This window comes from Pinus tabuliformis, chromosome 5_1 (assembly GCF_031772625.1).
Source record: "Pinus tabuliformis cultivar Carrire ecotype Pingquan chromosome 5_1, CPIR1, whole genome shotgun sequence".
NCBI classification, from domain to species: domain Eukaryota; kingdom Viridiplantae; phylum Streptophyta; class Pinopsida; order Pinales; family Pinaceae; genus Pinus; species Pinus tabuliformis.
In genome coordinates, this window is record NC_142305.1 from 861,401,990 (window position 1) to 861,418,125 (window position 16,136).

General features: G+C 41.6%; 1 protein-coding gene across 1 annotated transcript in view; it reads left to right on the top strand.

Moving 5' to 3' along the window:
- MCCB (3-methylcrotonyl-CoA carboxylase) overlaps nucleotides 1–16,136 on the top strand; it is a 234,649-nt gene that overhangs the window by 87,540 nt on the left and 130,973 nt on the right. Inside the window, exon 5 of the mRNA XM_089433023.1 lies at nucleotides 15,776–16,017. Coding sequence (XP_089289149.1) covers nucleotides 15,776–16,017 — 242 coding nt within the window. The remainder of the gene's footprint in view (nucleotides 1–15,775; nucleotides 16,018–16,136) is intronic.

A 16,136-nucleotide genomic window follows, 5' to 3' on the forward strand; every position in this document is an offset into this window, starting at 1 on the left:
CTGCACCTCTTAAATCAAGTTTGACCAATAGTAGAACTTTTTCACCGTTGTCAATGTCTTCTGATACCCTGGGTGCTTTGAATATGGCTTAGCATGAAATTCCCTCAAGATAAACTTCTTGAGCTCACTGTTGTCTGGCACATAGATCCTATCCTTAAATCTGACCAAACCATCTGCCGTGAGACGATAATCCACATCCTGATCACCTGTACCTTGCTATAACCTGTGCATAAGCTCTCCAAGGCCAACGTCACCCTCTAAGGCCCTTCCGTCAGCCTTTCTCCTGTGTCATCATTTTTGGCCCTCCTAGGGCTGGCCGTGAGCCCTAGAGGCTTCGACCTCCTCTCCTAGCCCTTGCGTTGGGATTTAGGGTCTCCTTTGGCCTGGTCGTGGGATTTTAGGCCCTAAAACCCCCTCCTGTTGGCTTCTTTCCCACAAGCTACCTTGGAGCCCAGCGTCAAAATGGTTAAGGGAAGGTCATACTTAGACTAGGCATATAATTAAAATCAACCAAGATCACTGCACCTCACATAGGTCTTAGGACTTGCATATCATATAGGTTAGTTAATCATTCAAGTAGCGGGTGTCCATCCGGCCACTTGGTTTTAAATTTACAATAAGCAAGAATTGTGACTCCATCAAGGCACTGGTCGCATCACTTGAAAATCTAATCTAATTAATAAATCTTGCTCTAATTTAACCAAGTGTCTAGGCTACTCATCCGTGTCTCCTAAGCAAGTTGGTCCTCAACTTGTCTTCCTTCACTTCACCTCATAGGGACTACCCCCCATAGTCTGCTGTTGGGAGACAACTAGAACGAAGTGGGCGGGGATTAGAGTGACAACCCCTGCTCTGAGCGGTTGTCGTAGGTGCCTGTACAATCTGGGCGACAACAGGACTTTATATTTCTCAGGAAGAAGATGGAATATTCATCTCTCAATCTAAGTACATCAGAGACATGTTGAGGAAATTTCGAATGGAGGATTGCAAACCAGTTAGCACTCCCATGGTGATAGGATGCAAGCTAAGAAAGGACGATGAATCTAAGGAAGTTGACCAGAAATTATACAGATCTATGATTGGTAGCCTATTGTATGTAACAACCTCCAAACCAAATGTGATGCAAGCAGTTGGACAGGGATTCCAAGCATCACCAAAAGGATCTTTAGATATCTCAAAGGGACCACTGATTTTGGTCTATGTTATCCTAAAGGAAATAAATTGATTATTGCAGCTTATACTGATGCAGATTGGGCTGGTTGCATTGATGATCGCAAGAGCACCAGTGGAGCAACCTTTTACTTGGGTGGATGTTTGGTATCGTGGTTGAATAAAAAACAGTCTTCAATTTCCTTATCTACAGTAGAAGAAAAATATATTGCAGCAACAACATGTTGTACTAAGGTCCTCTGGATGAAACAAACGTCGCAAGATCTACAAGTAAAGGTGGATGAGCCCATTGTGATGTTCTGTGACAACACCAGTGCCATAAGTATCTCTAAGAATCTAGGCATGCATTCAAAAACAAAACATATTCCTATCAAATACCATTTTGTCCATGGGCAGGTTGCAGAAAAGAGCACAAAGGTAGAATACATTGGGACAAAGGAGAAAATAGTTGACATCTTCACCAAACTTCTACCTCGCGAGACTTTTGAGTATCTTCGGTAGAAACTTGGGATTCTCCCAAGTTCACATTGAAATGCTTTTTATCCAGCCAAGCAGATAGGGGGAGCAGAGGTAGGTTACAAGTACACAACAACAGGCAAATTGTCAAGGGGAGCCACCCTTTGCCATTGATGTCAAAGGGGGATAAAAAACAGGCTAGGAAGATCAGAGGCATGGACTCAGGGGAAGTAGTGATTGCAGGGGGAGTACACATGTTGCCATCAATAAAAAGGGGGAGATTATTGAAATGTGGTTGTCATTGATGTCAACCCAAGTAGCACCAAAAGATGCCCCTCTTTTTGCTGACCAAAATGACATGGAAAATCATAGTTTTCGAGTTTGGATCATCCTTGTTGGATTCTCATCGTCGAGTCGATTCCAGTGGTATGTGGCATGCCACGAGAGCCTTCACGGTTTGGGAGTTATGCTTGTTTGAAGATGAAGGACCCAACTTGTGGGAATAAACTCCAAAGGAAGATGATGTGGCACCCTATCATTGGCTAGCATATTATTTAAATCATGAAATTAGGATTTTCATCAAAAGTCCTTGGTTAAATATTTCATGGAGGGACTCAAAGATAATTTTATCTATGAGGGGGTTTTGAATTCAAATACAATTAAATCATAAGCCCAAAAAGTAATTTGTTTCATCCTTGGACTTCAATTTTTAAAATTTTAATTTTAAAATAACATCTTCCCTCAAAACCATCAATTCTACTCCCTTAATTCGTGGCCTCCAAAAGATATAAAAATATGCCTTCTCTCACCTCCTTGATGTGCAATTGAACAAACATCGTTTTTGATTAAGCTCTAAATTTACCTTCAGCCTTGAGGAGCGTTGTAAATCTAACGAGAGGCACACGTATTTGGGTTCTAAATCTAACGAGCAGAGGGTTTATTGGTACAATTATGGGATTCATTGGGTTTATGTTCTTGCAGGTAGAGTGCAATACATCTTAAGACAAATTCTCGTTGGTTTGATCTTCACCTCTGTGACTATTGCACCAAGGAAGGAATAGACTAGTTGAAGGTTTCATTACTTGTGACTTCCGACTCTCAATCAACGCTTTGTGCTCTGCACTATTCGGATCTTTGAGACTTAGTTCTCCTGGAGCAAACATGAAAACAACTGTTGATCTCTTGTATCCACTGTAACCTTACGACTATTTTTCTGCAACAATCTTCTAGGGTACATATGCCTATATTTTGGTGGATTTCAAGCCATGTAATTGAATGTTGATTAAAGTGAAACTCGGCACATCTATCTGAGCAGTTCAACACTCAATACCTTTGTGGTGGATGAAGTAATCACCGTTGGAAATTTCCGACTTGTGGCATCACTTGTAAGTGTAATGGCTCTGTCTCATCAATCTGTCCAAGAATTCTGAAGTTTAGTTGAAGTAATTTATATCATGGATAACAACTGTGGCCTATTACTTCTCAACCTATTGTTCTACTTTTTTTAAACACTTGCTTGATTTGAAGTTTCTCTGCGACCTTATGATTAAAACAAAGACAATTTATTGAAGCAGTGACAGTGGTATTTAAAAGCCCTCGACCTAGTGGCATGTTTATCTTGCCCTTTTGAAGTTTTTGCATGGTCCATAACTAAAAGAATATGCATATTTATACAATTGCCTGTGATCCTAGCAAAAGGAGTTAAGCCAACCTTATACAAGCAGTCCAAATCAATGTTATAATGACATCGTTAAAAATCAATGGTATTTGCCCATTTCTCTTGATTTGGAAATATGGCTTATCGGGTACATTTGATAACATTCAACAACACACGAAGTAGCACACCTTGCATCAGTTCATAATAGGTACAATATATTCCACAGTGGCAGACAGTATTGTATATCTCATGGTATGAACTTTGAAGTCTAGAATTTGATGGCTGTAGTAGAGTCCTATCATTGTATTGCAATAGTTGTTTTATATACTTGACAAATTTGTATTGGTAACAAACTTCAGAAGAAACCTTGTGATTTAATCATTGATGATTCTGAGTGAAAGGACAAAGGATATCTCCAGGGCATCAAATTGATAAAGTTGGCATCTTCAGACAGAGGCATCAACTTATTTGGCAACAATAAACAATTCTTCAAATTCTGCAGTAGGGATTTATTTAGGGTTTCAGAGACCTGCAACAGTCAAGCACAAATTTAGCATACTAAGAATAAGTAGAGGCAATTCTGACATCAACTGGTAAAGGTATCTTGCAGTAAGGTTTTCATCATTGTCATTGTCCCCTCATGCAACTGAGGTACATGTGCAATAAGGGTTTTATAATTTAGTTGCAAGGGTCCCATTATCTAATTATCATTGTACATCTGAAGGGTATTGGCATTAAGGGGGCTTCATTGTTCTATCAATATTCATTGTAGGTGGGTCATTGTCCCTCGTAGGGGAGCCCACAAATATTTTCCAGTATACTCATTATAAGTGGGTCATTATCCTTGGTACAGGAGCCCACAATAATTGTCAAACTCTTATCATTTTTCAGGGTTGTTGGGTGGTGTTGGGCAGGGGGTTGAATTCACATTTAGGTTGGAGCCTGAAAACACCTTAGGGTGGTAGGGTGGTGCTAGGGCAAGTTGAAGCTTGCAGGGTGTTGGAGCATCCTTCCAATGGGTGCTGGTAAAATAGGGTGTAGGATCATCCTTTCAGGAGTTGAAGCTACCCGATAAAACTATAACGCTTTCTCTAGAGTACTAGGGAGTTGGGGCTCCCTTTCAGTTGGAGCTGAAGCATTGATGGACTCATAAAATTATTAGAGAAGCGTTCGATGGTTTTTCTCCTGGAAGGGTTTTGCACCTAAATTTTGGTGTCTACTGTTTTTTGATTTTGTGCACTATTGTTTTATGGTTATAATTTAACACTGAAATTAATTAATGCTCTGAAAAGGAAAGGTTAACTAATTGTAAGTGAAATACTGATTCACCCCCTTCTCAATATTTCCAACAAAGTTAGACCCGAAGAATGGGGGTGAGATCAAGTATGGTATAGGGGACTATGAACACGGTATCTCAATCATGGTTTTCCAAGTAGTGCTAAAGATCAAAGATTAACCCCGCTAGTAAGTTGAGAGAACATATTTATAGTCAAGATCAGTCAATCTTCCAGATCACCCCTTTATCCATACTAAATGCCCAAAACAAACAAGAATAAGCACTCAATTGCAAAATAGTCAAAGTACCTTTTCAATAGCAACCCACCTTCATCCAAGTGTGAATGCCAAATGATGAGAGGCACATGGCTTGTTCAAATGGCGGAGGCACATGGCATATCATCGCTAAATAGTGATTTTCAGGGGTTGTTGGCTGGCTAGTGTCTGACTGGTTGGCAAATGTAGGAGAATTTTTTCTCTTATGGGTTTACCCATTTTGGTGGGTAACAGGCTCTAGGAAAGCCACATTTGACAACAAGAATAGGGAGTGCTTAGAGCATCTTGAAGTGGTCTGAAATCTTAGGTTCAGGTAAGAAAGAAAGAGTAGACTATAAGAGAGAAAAGGGGAACCCAAAAGGGTAGCTGTAGAAAGTGAAATTACTAATATTTAGTAGAGTAAAGCATCCCAGTGACAACTGCATCATGAAAGATCCTCTAGAAAGCGCCCAAGGTTTTGGACGCTGACAAAGAGAAACATCCTAATCATCATTAGAATCAAATGAAAATCCTTCATAGTTCACCACCATAAATGTGCCACAACTAACGGTGATAATCTCCTCCTAAGTGGCCAACGCTGAGAGGATCTGGTTGTACTATCCTAGGGGAAAGAAGTCGGGACATTATTGTTGTACTGCTCCTGCTATCAAAGGCCAATAATTTTTCTGATTTTGTTATACTTTATCATGTAGCAAAAGCTTATCTTATACAAGTGTTTCCAATTGACTAGTATGACGTGTGAAGTTTCTTTTACCTTTCCTAGATAACAAGGTTGATTTGGCTGGTCACTATGTTGCATTTACATGTTTTTGCGTCTATTTAACCTCTATGCTTGTCTTCTAATTACTATTTCTATTTTAAAAGCTTTAGAAGTCTTAATCTTGCTAGATGGAGTGTAGTGGAAAGCTTTTCATAAGTTTATTGCATGTCTGATAAGTGTTCTGGGTGAGTGGACTCAGGATGAATTTCCCCAAAGGGAAATCTAACTACCCTAATGAAGCCCATCTTGCCCCAAAAGAGAAAGTTCAAAATTGAGTAAAGAAATATTATTTGATTGATGTGATAAGACTATTTGGGCAAGCATCTTGGTAAATATATTTAAAAGGTTTTTTGTTAATATGTTGTGGGCAAAATAATGAAAAAGGGTAAGTCGGCTTGATTGAGGAATGCCCTAGAAAGGGCTAGTCGTTGCACCTCAAATTATATAAATAAGAGACCTTTAACTGTTTAACATACAATATGATTTGAATTCTTGGATGAGCTCACACTACCTAAACTCACATTTGTTATCGGTGGCCCTCATTCAACTATGGCACACGTTAATATGCTCATATCTAGTTCTCCATGGCTCGCATTATAACTATTGTACGCACTGAAGTTTTTGCTACTCAACTATGGCTTGCGTTGATATTCTTGTGGTTTGCTGAGGCTAGCATATCAAGTTCGGAAGCTCGCATTTTGTGATTCGCATATTACACAGTTTCTCACTCATGGCTCGATATATCTTTGTGTGCTCTATGGCTCAATATACAATAGATCTGTTGCTTGTGATTTTAATGGCTGACATTTGTATCTTTGTGGTTCGTTTTCTATCCTACAATGGCTCGCTTCAACAGTAACTACAGTGGCTCGATTTATTATTGTGGCTCACTATTATTCCTGTAGATTGCATTCTCTGGTGGCCCGCACTCACAGTGGCTTGCTTCAACAATAATTATAGTGGCTCGATTTATTATTGTGGCTCGCTATTATTCCTATAGATTGTATTCTCTAGTGGCCCACACTCGCAGTGGCTCGCTTCAACAGTAGTTACAATGGCTTGATTTACTACTGTGGCTCACATCACTGTTAATTTTAGGTATGTTCTATGCTTAGAGCAATTTATTTCAATTTTCACAGTTAGCTCAATATCTTTTTCAGATTAGCAATCACATCAGCATTAAAGTAAACTGCACATAGAACATAAACATAAATTGCAGAAGACAAGCCAAGACAAGAGGACACAAGATGTGGCGCTAGCCAGGGACAAACCCCAATGTGGGGAAACCCTTGATCAATTCTTCTTATATGTTCTTCAATAGTTCAGTAGAGAGAGAGAGATAATACGTTTACAACAGAAGTCAACACTTTGACTTATCTAGATAAGAGCATAGATCATCTCTAAGAAGATGATACATGAGATCATTTGAAGACATGCTGCTTCAACTGATTCACCAAGGTGATTCCTTCACCTATCGTTGTGCTGCATTTTGTCATCATGCTACACCTCACTGCGCTGCACCATGCTGCACCCATCATCACTATGCTGCATCTCATCACTCTTCATTAATCATGAATGTACCCATCACTGTATTGCATTATGTGCCATTGCTGCACCATGTTGCCATACTGACCTATGTGTTGGCTGCATCTTGCCTGCTTGTTGTCCCTTGCTTGCTTGTTGTCCCTAGCATGCTTGTTGTCCTTAACATGCTTGCTGTTGCATGCTAGTTGTCCCTTGCATGCTAGCTCTAACATTGCATGCTTGGTGTATTTGTTGCTAAGTACCATACAACTGTCCCAATGTTAGTTAGTTGTCCCTTGCATGTTGCTCTCCTTTAGAGACAGATGCTCTGGCTATTTCGGCAGTTCCCGGTAGTTCCGACAGTTTCGGCTGTTCCCTGCAGTTTCGACAGGTCCGACTGTTCCTGGCAGTTCCGGTAGTTCCGACAATTCCGGCTATTCTCGGCAGTTTCGGCTTCTGCCCGCTGCATTAGATTTCCCGCCTGTTCCGGTAGTTCCGACAGTTTCGGCAATTCCGGCTGTTCCCGGCAGTTTTGGCATTTTCAGCAATTCCGACAATTCCGACTATTCCCAGCAGTTCTGGCTTTTCTTGGTAGTTCCGACAGTTCTGGCTTTTCCCGGCAGTTTCGGCTTCTGCCCTCTATGTCAGCTTTCCCGGTTGTTCCGGCAGTTCCCGACAGTTCCGACTATTCTCGGCAGTTCCGGCTTTTCCCGGTAGTTCCGACTTTTCCCGGCAGTTCCGGCAGTTCCGACTATTCCCGGCAGTTCTGGCAGTTCCGTCTTTTCCCGACAGTTCCTGGCAGTTCCGTCTTTTCCCGGCTTTTGCCCTCTGCATTAGCTTTCCCGGCTGTTCCGGCAGTTCCTGGTTGTTCCGGCTATTCCTGGCTGTTCCGGCAGTTCCGGCTTTCCCCGGTAGTTCCGGCAGTTCTCGGCAGTTCTGACAATTCCGGCTATTCCCGGCAGTTTGCATTAGCTTTCCCGGCTGTTCCGGCAGTTCCTGGCTGTTCCGGCTATTCCTGGCTGTTCCGGTTGTTCCGGCAGTTCCTGGCTGTTTCGGTTATTCCTGGCTGTTTCGGCTTTCCCCGGCAGTTCCGGCAGTTCTCGGCAGTTCCGACAATTCTCGGCAGTTCCGACAATTCCGGCTATTCCCGGCTATTCCCGGTAGTTCCAGCAATTCCGGCAATTCCAGCAGTTCTGGCTTCTGCCCTCTGGATTAGGGCAATGTTATCCCTCAGGATCTCTCCTCCTACTAAAACCCAAAGACAAGTAGAGAGGAAGAGATCCCAAGTGTGTTGAAAATTGAAATGACTTGAAGGCCACCTCTATTTATACTAAAACGTTGAGCACAAGTGGGGTTTATTTGGTTGTTGGCCGACCTTGACGAATTGTCCCATAACACAAATAATTCATATTTCCATGAATACTTATCGGAATCGGATGATCTTTAGATCAATCCTACACCTCTCAATGAGAGGGATCCAAGAAAAATATCAGCTTCCATTAATAAGATGACCCACATCGAGTTTGGCCCTAGTTGCCAATTTTAACACTCCCTCTCAACTAGGGAGAACCCCATCCGCTGATCAATATGTCCGATTGTACTATCTCTGCCATTAGTGCCCTGCACTGCTTTGCTCTGTTGAACCATGAAGAAGAAGAATTGATCGAGAATATCTCATACCATTCTCTACTGACCCGAAGTCAGTTTCATTTGAAGAGAGTGTGTCACATCACTCTTACTGGCCCGAAGTCAGTTTTATTGATCCCAGATCAATATCACAAGAGAGTGTCTCAAACCACTCATACTGATCCCAGATCAGTTTCATTGATCCCAGATCAATGGAGGTCATCCTAGCATAGGGAGTACGGTAGATACATCGATAGTACTACTATGGTCCCAAACCCCATTTCCCTGCTCATTGATCAGATGAGAGGTACTTCCCATGAGTCCCAGACTGCATGGGTAGGATGCCTCAACAGGAGAACTAATCATCTTGTCCACAGGAGAACGAATCATCCTGTTCCACAGTTGCCACGGGAGAACTAATCATCTTGGCCCACAGGAGAACTAATCATCCTATTCCACAGTTGCCACGGGAGAACTAATCATCTCGGCCCACAGGAGAACTAATCATCCCGTTCCACAGTTGCCACGGGAGAACTAATCATCCTGGCCCACAAGAGAACTAATCATCCTGTTCCACAGTCGCCATGGGGTATCACAGGGGAAGGTTGAACCTGTCATCTTTTACATAGCACACCACCAAGGGAGGGTGAGTCGCCCTGTGATCGTATGTTGCTTCAGTACGTACTCCAAGCCCCCTAGAGCTCCTAGAGCTCAATGCATGCAACATGCAGGCCCCTTATAAGAAGGTCTCTCAATGACTCCAAGTCGTTCGGGAAAGTCACAGATTTGACCTTTCCCCGGGGCTTTGACAAAATGTCTATGACCTATACATTAGTCTCAATGCGATGGAGCCTCCTCGCTCATCGACTTACCATATCCCAGATAAGGCAGTATCTGATGTCTATTTGCTGGAGCAATCATCAAATAGGGGATTCCTCAATAATCGAATCCCACCTCTGGTTGTCACAGAGAATCGCAATGGTATTCATCATGTGTACAAGCAACTCACTTAAGAGCTTCTGCAACCATGCAGCTTCACACGAGATCATACTTGTAGCTATGTATTCGGTCTCGGCGGTGCTTATAGCAACCGACTTCTGCTTCCTGCTTCGAAGAAGAATCCAAAGAGAACCAGCACTAAGAAGTGCTCTAGTGATCCTCCACACTGGGTGCCCAGTTACCATTCGAATTTTCATGCAGTTTCATATTTCTGGCAGTGTATCTCAATCCATGAGAGATTGTGCCCTGAAGATATATCAGAAGATTCTTGGCACCAATCCAGTGAGGCTCAACCAAATATGAGTTCACCATGCTAACTGCAAAACATATGTCCGGACGGAAGTTCACCAAGAACATCAACGCGAATGAGCTTATGAAACTCATAGGCTTTTCCCAAATCTGGTTCGACATCACTACCATATAACTTTTGAAAGTTAAGATCCTCGAGGTAGTAATAGGCTTGCAGTTTATCATTCCACATCCGGAATCCAACTCCCTCTTACTTCTGCAAATGAGAGAGTCTGGACCCGTTAGAAATAGGTTGTCCTCATAAGGTGTTGGTATGAGAGTTCTATCATCCACAACCTTCGGGTAATGGTTGGATTGGTTTCACTGCAAGTGAATCTCACCTTCATCACACTGCTATCAATCCTCTCATTCTACGCCCGGGGTGTTTTGCTTCAAGCCATAGAGGGCTTTCTTCCACCTGTATACATGAGATTCCCGATCATGAATCTCAAACTCCTCGGGTTGTTCCAAACCTGTGGACCTGTTGCATGAGGGGAATGGTCCCCTTATAAGATTTTCCTTTGGTACATCTCAGACATGTACCTTCATGCTCTTCTTGAATTCAGGCATCCCTATCACCATTTGACTCACATCGGGTAGGGCCCCATAGGTAGAGCTCCGGTGTTATAGATGTGATATGCCAATTGACATGATCCCTAATGGACCATCCTGCAACTTGATACAAATTGCCAACCCTGAACCCATGAGAAAAAACATCTTTGAAAATTCAATTTTTTGAACACGTACCTTTCCATCGATGAATGCCACCCTGAAACCTTTGACTTCCATTTTCGAGATGGATACCAGGTTCTTCTTGCGATTAGGTACATAAAAGATATTCTTGTAAATGAATAGAGTTACCCTCATTCAATTGAGGGGTAACATTCCCTACACCCTTTCCGGGATAGGTGGCATTGACTCCAAGTATAATCCCACGGTTGTTTCTATCTCTACCAAATTCGAGAGAGCACCCTTCTATCCGATGAGGTGCCTTGAAGCACTACGATCAATAAGCCTGATTCCCAAAGAATCTGAAGGAGAGGGCCAATACAAGTTAACACTTCTTTATTTTACCAGAAACAACATTTGATTCTTCATACGTGGGGTTCCTTGCTTTCTTTGATGATTCGGTCATTTCCTTGATGACCTACATTACCTTTCATTCCTTTGATCATTGAAGATGTCCCTGGAATGATTGTTATCATCATCAAGTGATGTGTCCCTACCTCAAACACTCCTTCGCTTATTACAACCAAGGCATCTGTCTTTCCTTCCACCCTTAGATCCGAACTTCCCATTGAAGTGATTTTTAGGTAGGACATCAGAAACTTCTGCTGCGCCATTCTGATAATATTCTCTGCTTCGACTTCACCCTTGGTGAATTTGAAGAGGGATGAGGAATCCATTGATCCTTTCTTTTTGATTCCCAACTGTCTTTGGTGATTGCTCTTTCACTCTTGCTTGGGCATCACCTTCACCTTAGCTCCAATACCATGTTAATTTTAGGTATGTTCTATGCTTAGAGCAATTTATTTCAATTTTCATAGTTAGCTCAATATCTTTTCCAGATTAGCAATCACATCAGCGTTAAAGTAAACTGCACATAGAACATAAACATAAATCGCAGAAGACAGGCCAAGACAAGAGGACACAAGATGTGGTGCTAGCTAGGGACAAACCCCAATGTGGGGAAACCCTTGATCAATTCTTCTTATATGTTCTTCAATAGTTTAGCAGAGAGAGAGAGATAGTACGTTTACAACAGAAGTCAACACTTTGACTTATCTAGACAAGAGCATAGATCATCTCTAAGAAGATGATACATGGGATCAGTTGAAGACATGCTGCTTCAAATGATTCTCCAAGGTGACTCCTTCACCTATCGTTGTGCTGCATTTCGTCATCATGCTACACCTCACCGCGCTGCACCATGCTGCACCCATCATCACTATGCTGCATCTCATCACGCTTCATTAATCATCACTGTAACCATCACTGTATTGCATTATGTGCCATTGCTGCACCATGTTGCCATACTGACCTATGTGTTCGCTGCATCTTGCTTGCTTGTTGTCCCTTGCTTGCTTGTTGTCCCTAGCATGCTTGTTGTCCTTAGCATGCTTGCTGTTGCATGCTAGCTGCCCCTTGCATGCTAGCTGTAACATTGCATGCTTGGTGTATTTGCTGCTAAGTACCATACAACTGTCCCAATGTTAGTTAGTTGTCCCTTACATGCTGCTCTCCTTCAGAGGCAGATGCTCTGGCTATTTCGGCAGTTCCGACAGTTCCGGCTGTTCCCGGCAGTTCCGACAGTTCCGACTATTCTTGGCAGTTCTGATAGTTCCGGCAATTTTGGCTGTTCCTGGCAGTTCCAGCTTCTGCCCTCTGCGTCAGCTTTCCCGCCTGTTTCGGTAGTTCTGGCAATTCGGCTGTTCCCGACAGTTTCGGCAGTTCTGGCAATTCCCTCTATTCCCGGTAGTTCTGGCAGTTCCGGCTTTTCCCGGCAGTTCCCGACAGTTCCGGCTTCTGCCCTCTGCGTCAGCTTTCCCGACAGTTCCTATTATTCCTGGCAGTTCCGGCTTTTCCCGACAGTTCCAACAGTTACCGACAGTTCTGACAGTTCCGGCAATTCCGACTATTCCCAGCAGTTCTGGCAATTTCAACAGTTCTGTCTTTTCCTGGCAGTTCCGGCTTCCGCCCTCTGCGTCAGCTTTCCCGACTGTTCCCGGCTATTCTGGCTATTCCTGGCAGTTCTGGCAGTTCTAGGTTTTCTCGGCAGTTCCTGATAGTTCCGACAATTCCGGCTATTCCCGGCAGTTCCAGCAGTTCCGGCAATTTCGGCAATTCCGGCTTCTGCCCTCTAGATTAGGGCAGCGTTATCCCTTAGGATATCTCCTCCTACTAAAACCCAAAGACAAGTAGAGAGGAAGAGATCCCAAGTGTGTTGAAATGACTTGAAGGCCACCTCTATTTATACTAAAACATTGAGCACAAGTGGGGTTTATTTGGTTGCTGGCCGACCTTGACGAATTGTCCCATAACACAAATAAATTCATATCTCCATGAACACTTATCGGAATCGGATGATCTTTAGATCAATCCTACACCTCTCGATGAGAGGGATCCAAGAAAAGTATCAGCTTCCATTAATAAGATGACCCACATGGAGTTTGGCCCTAGTTGCCAATTTTAACAATAACACTTTCAGTGGCTCGCTTCATTACAGTGACTTGCTATATTCTATCTGTGGCTCGCTCTTCTATTGTGTGACTTGCATATATTATCTGTGGATCAAATTCATACATAGTATGATTGTGACCTTTGGTATGGCAACAACCTCAACATATATTACAGTAAACTCAATATATATATATATATATATATATATATGACAGAGAGTGCACGGCCTTGTTGACTGTGAAACAATAATCTATACATCGGTAATGATAGTGAGGCTGTGATCATGTATATAACAGTGTCCTGGATAAAAGACACTGGCAAAATTCTTGTTACATATGCAAGATTGATTTACATGACTGTGACCTAATAGCATGAATGACAACTCAGTTGACAGTGAGACAATGATCCATGTGACAGAGGCATGACTATAATATATGTGACAGTGACTTGGAGACTATGACAATGTGTTTGATGTTTGAATATGGTAGTAACCCTAACATGATAGTGATCCTTGATATAGAACAGTAACCTTGACTATGGCAGTGACCTCTTTGCATAACAATGAATTTGATGAATGACAATGACTGACAATGGCAGTGACAATGACCTTGTTGATGAATGACAGTAACAGTGACAGTGACCTTGATGTTAATTTGGCATGTCAGTGACAAATTCCAATCATTGGACTAGATTCCTTGTTTTGAGAGGAGTGAGGACCAATTTTGACTTTTGAAGCACTAGATTCGGATAAGGGAAATAGTATTTTTGATGTGAAGCCCACAATATGACATTTGATCAGGTCGGCCTAGAGGCTAATTAGCCCCCCTCCAACGCCTATAAATACAAGTGACCCCAACCTCATTTAGACACTCATCATCACACACATCTCTCTTCTTCATATGGTTCGATACCTCTGAAATTGCATGGTTTCTCTCACATATGCAAAGGAGGAGGTCAAAATTTACAGGTGGCCAAAATCTGAAGCTGACTGCAACTTTGACCAGCGTTGACTTTGACTTTCTAGGGCTGAATTTTGGTTCAATCTTATGGGAAGATTTTTATTAGGGCAGGCCACATTTTTGGGCACAAAAACAAAGGTGATCTGGGCACTTTGACTTGGGATGACCCAAGAGATAAATTGCAGGCTTTGATCCGAAGCTTCTTGACTCTTCATTTACTTTTAGATGTATTTCTTGCTTTTAAATAGAAATGTTAAAGGGGACCGTTTGGTCCACCGACTTGCATAATGTAATCATTTGTAACCGACAGTCCCATTGACCTATTATGGTCATTTGTTGGACATTAATAAAATTATCTTATCTTATCTTATCTCCTTTGACCGAGTTTGAGTGAGTATTCTTGGATTGTTTTGGGCTGACTTTGACCAGCATTTGAGGCTGAATTGGAGGGCTGTTGACCGAGCTCTTGAAGGGCTGTTTGACTGTTGACTGAAGGATTGGTTAGGGCACTTTGACTGCTGTTGACTTTTTAAGAATTTCAGACTTTATGACAGTTGACCAGATTTGACTGTTGGCTCATATTTTGGATTTTTGGTTGGTTATATTTTTGATAAGTTAAACTTTGACTTGGAGTATTGTTTGTGGATTTGGGCTCATTGTACTCTCTACTAAACATTTGAAGACAATCTAATAGAAGAAGAATTACAAAGGGTTTTCCTTCTTGTGGGGTTTTTCTCTGGTCTTTGACCAAATCGGTGTCTCTTGTTGATGTGTTGATTGTTTCCTGTTGTCACTGCATTTACTGTTCTATCTTCAGTTACTATTGTTTATTGAAAGAATTAATTATTGTTGAAAAGATTGCTAATTGAAGAAGTAAATTGGGCTAAAGTAATTGGAATAGCATAGAGAAGTAGAAAAATTAACATTTGATGTCGAAGTTACACTCTGATCTATTGTTTATCTCTATGAGGATGATATGACAGTGATGGCAGAACCTCCTTGGCAGCAACAGTGAAGTATGACAGTGACAGTGTTCTTATAACAGTATGATATGGTCTGCTGTTGGATTGGCTCTAGGTGGCCTAATTTATTTGATGATGATATCTCATGCTATTCGTACTTTGTATCTGAGCTGAACTTTGATGAATATCTAATAGAAAAAGAAGAAGAATTGATTGATGGGGTTTCCCACTTGTGGGGTTTGCTCTGGTCTCCAACCAAAATTCTGGTGTTTTTATTGTGTATGCTATTTTTCTAATGGTCTTTTCTGTTCCGCTGTATTGTTGATGTTTATTGTTCTCTCTACATAATTGCTAATGATGAAATGATGTTATGGGGTGAATGCTATATGAAAATGTGGAAAAAGGTCATAAATGCAATTATCCACAGCAGAGAACAATCTAGCCCAAAAAAATTAACAGATTTGGCTGGTCACTATGTTGCATTTATATGTTTTTGAGTCTATTTAATCCCTATGCTTGTCTTCTAATTGCAATTTCTGTTTAAAAGCTTTAGAAGTCTTAATCTTGCTAGATGAAGTGTAGTGGCAAGCTTTTCATAAGATTATTGCATATCTGATAAGTGTTTTGGGTGAATGGACTCAAGATGAACTGCACGCACTTGACATTGGAAGGAGAATAGTGAAAAACTTGCATATGGCTGGAAATGAGGAGAAAATCAAAGGTTGGACATGTCCTATTTCTGAAGATGAGGAACCTTTATATGATGCAAAGGAGCTTCGTGGCATTGTGTCTGCAGATCGTAAACAGTCATTTGATGTCCGTTCTATAATTGCTCGCATAGTTGATGGAAGTGTATTTGATGAATTCAAGAAGCTATATGGCACAGTAAGTGCAGTAAGATTAATACTATTTAGTATTTACAATTTCTGATATCAAAATGATGCATAATTTTTTGTTAAGCTTAAGATGCTTTCAGGTAGTCCATTGATTACATATGAATGTCT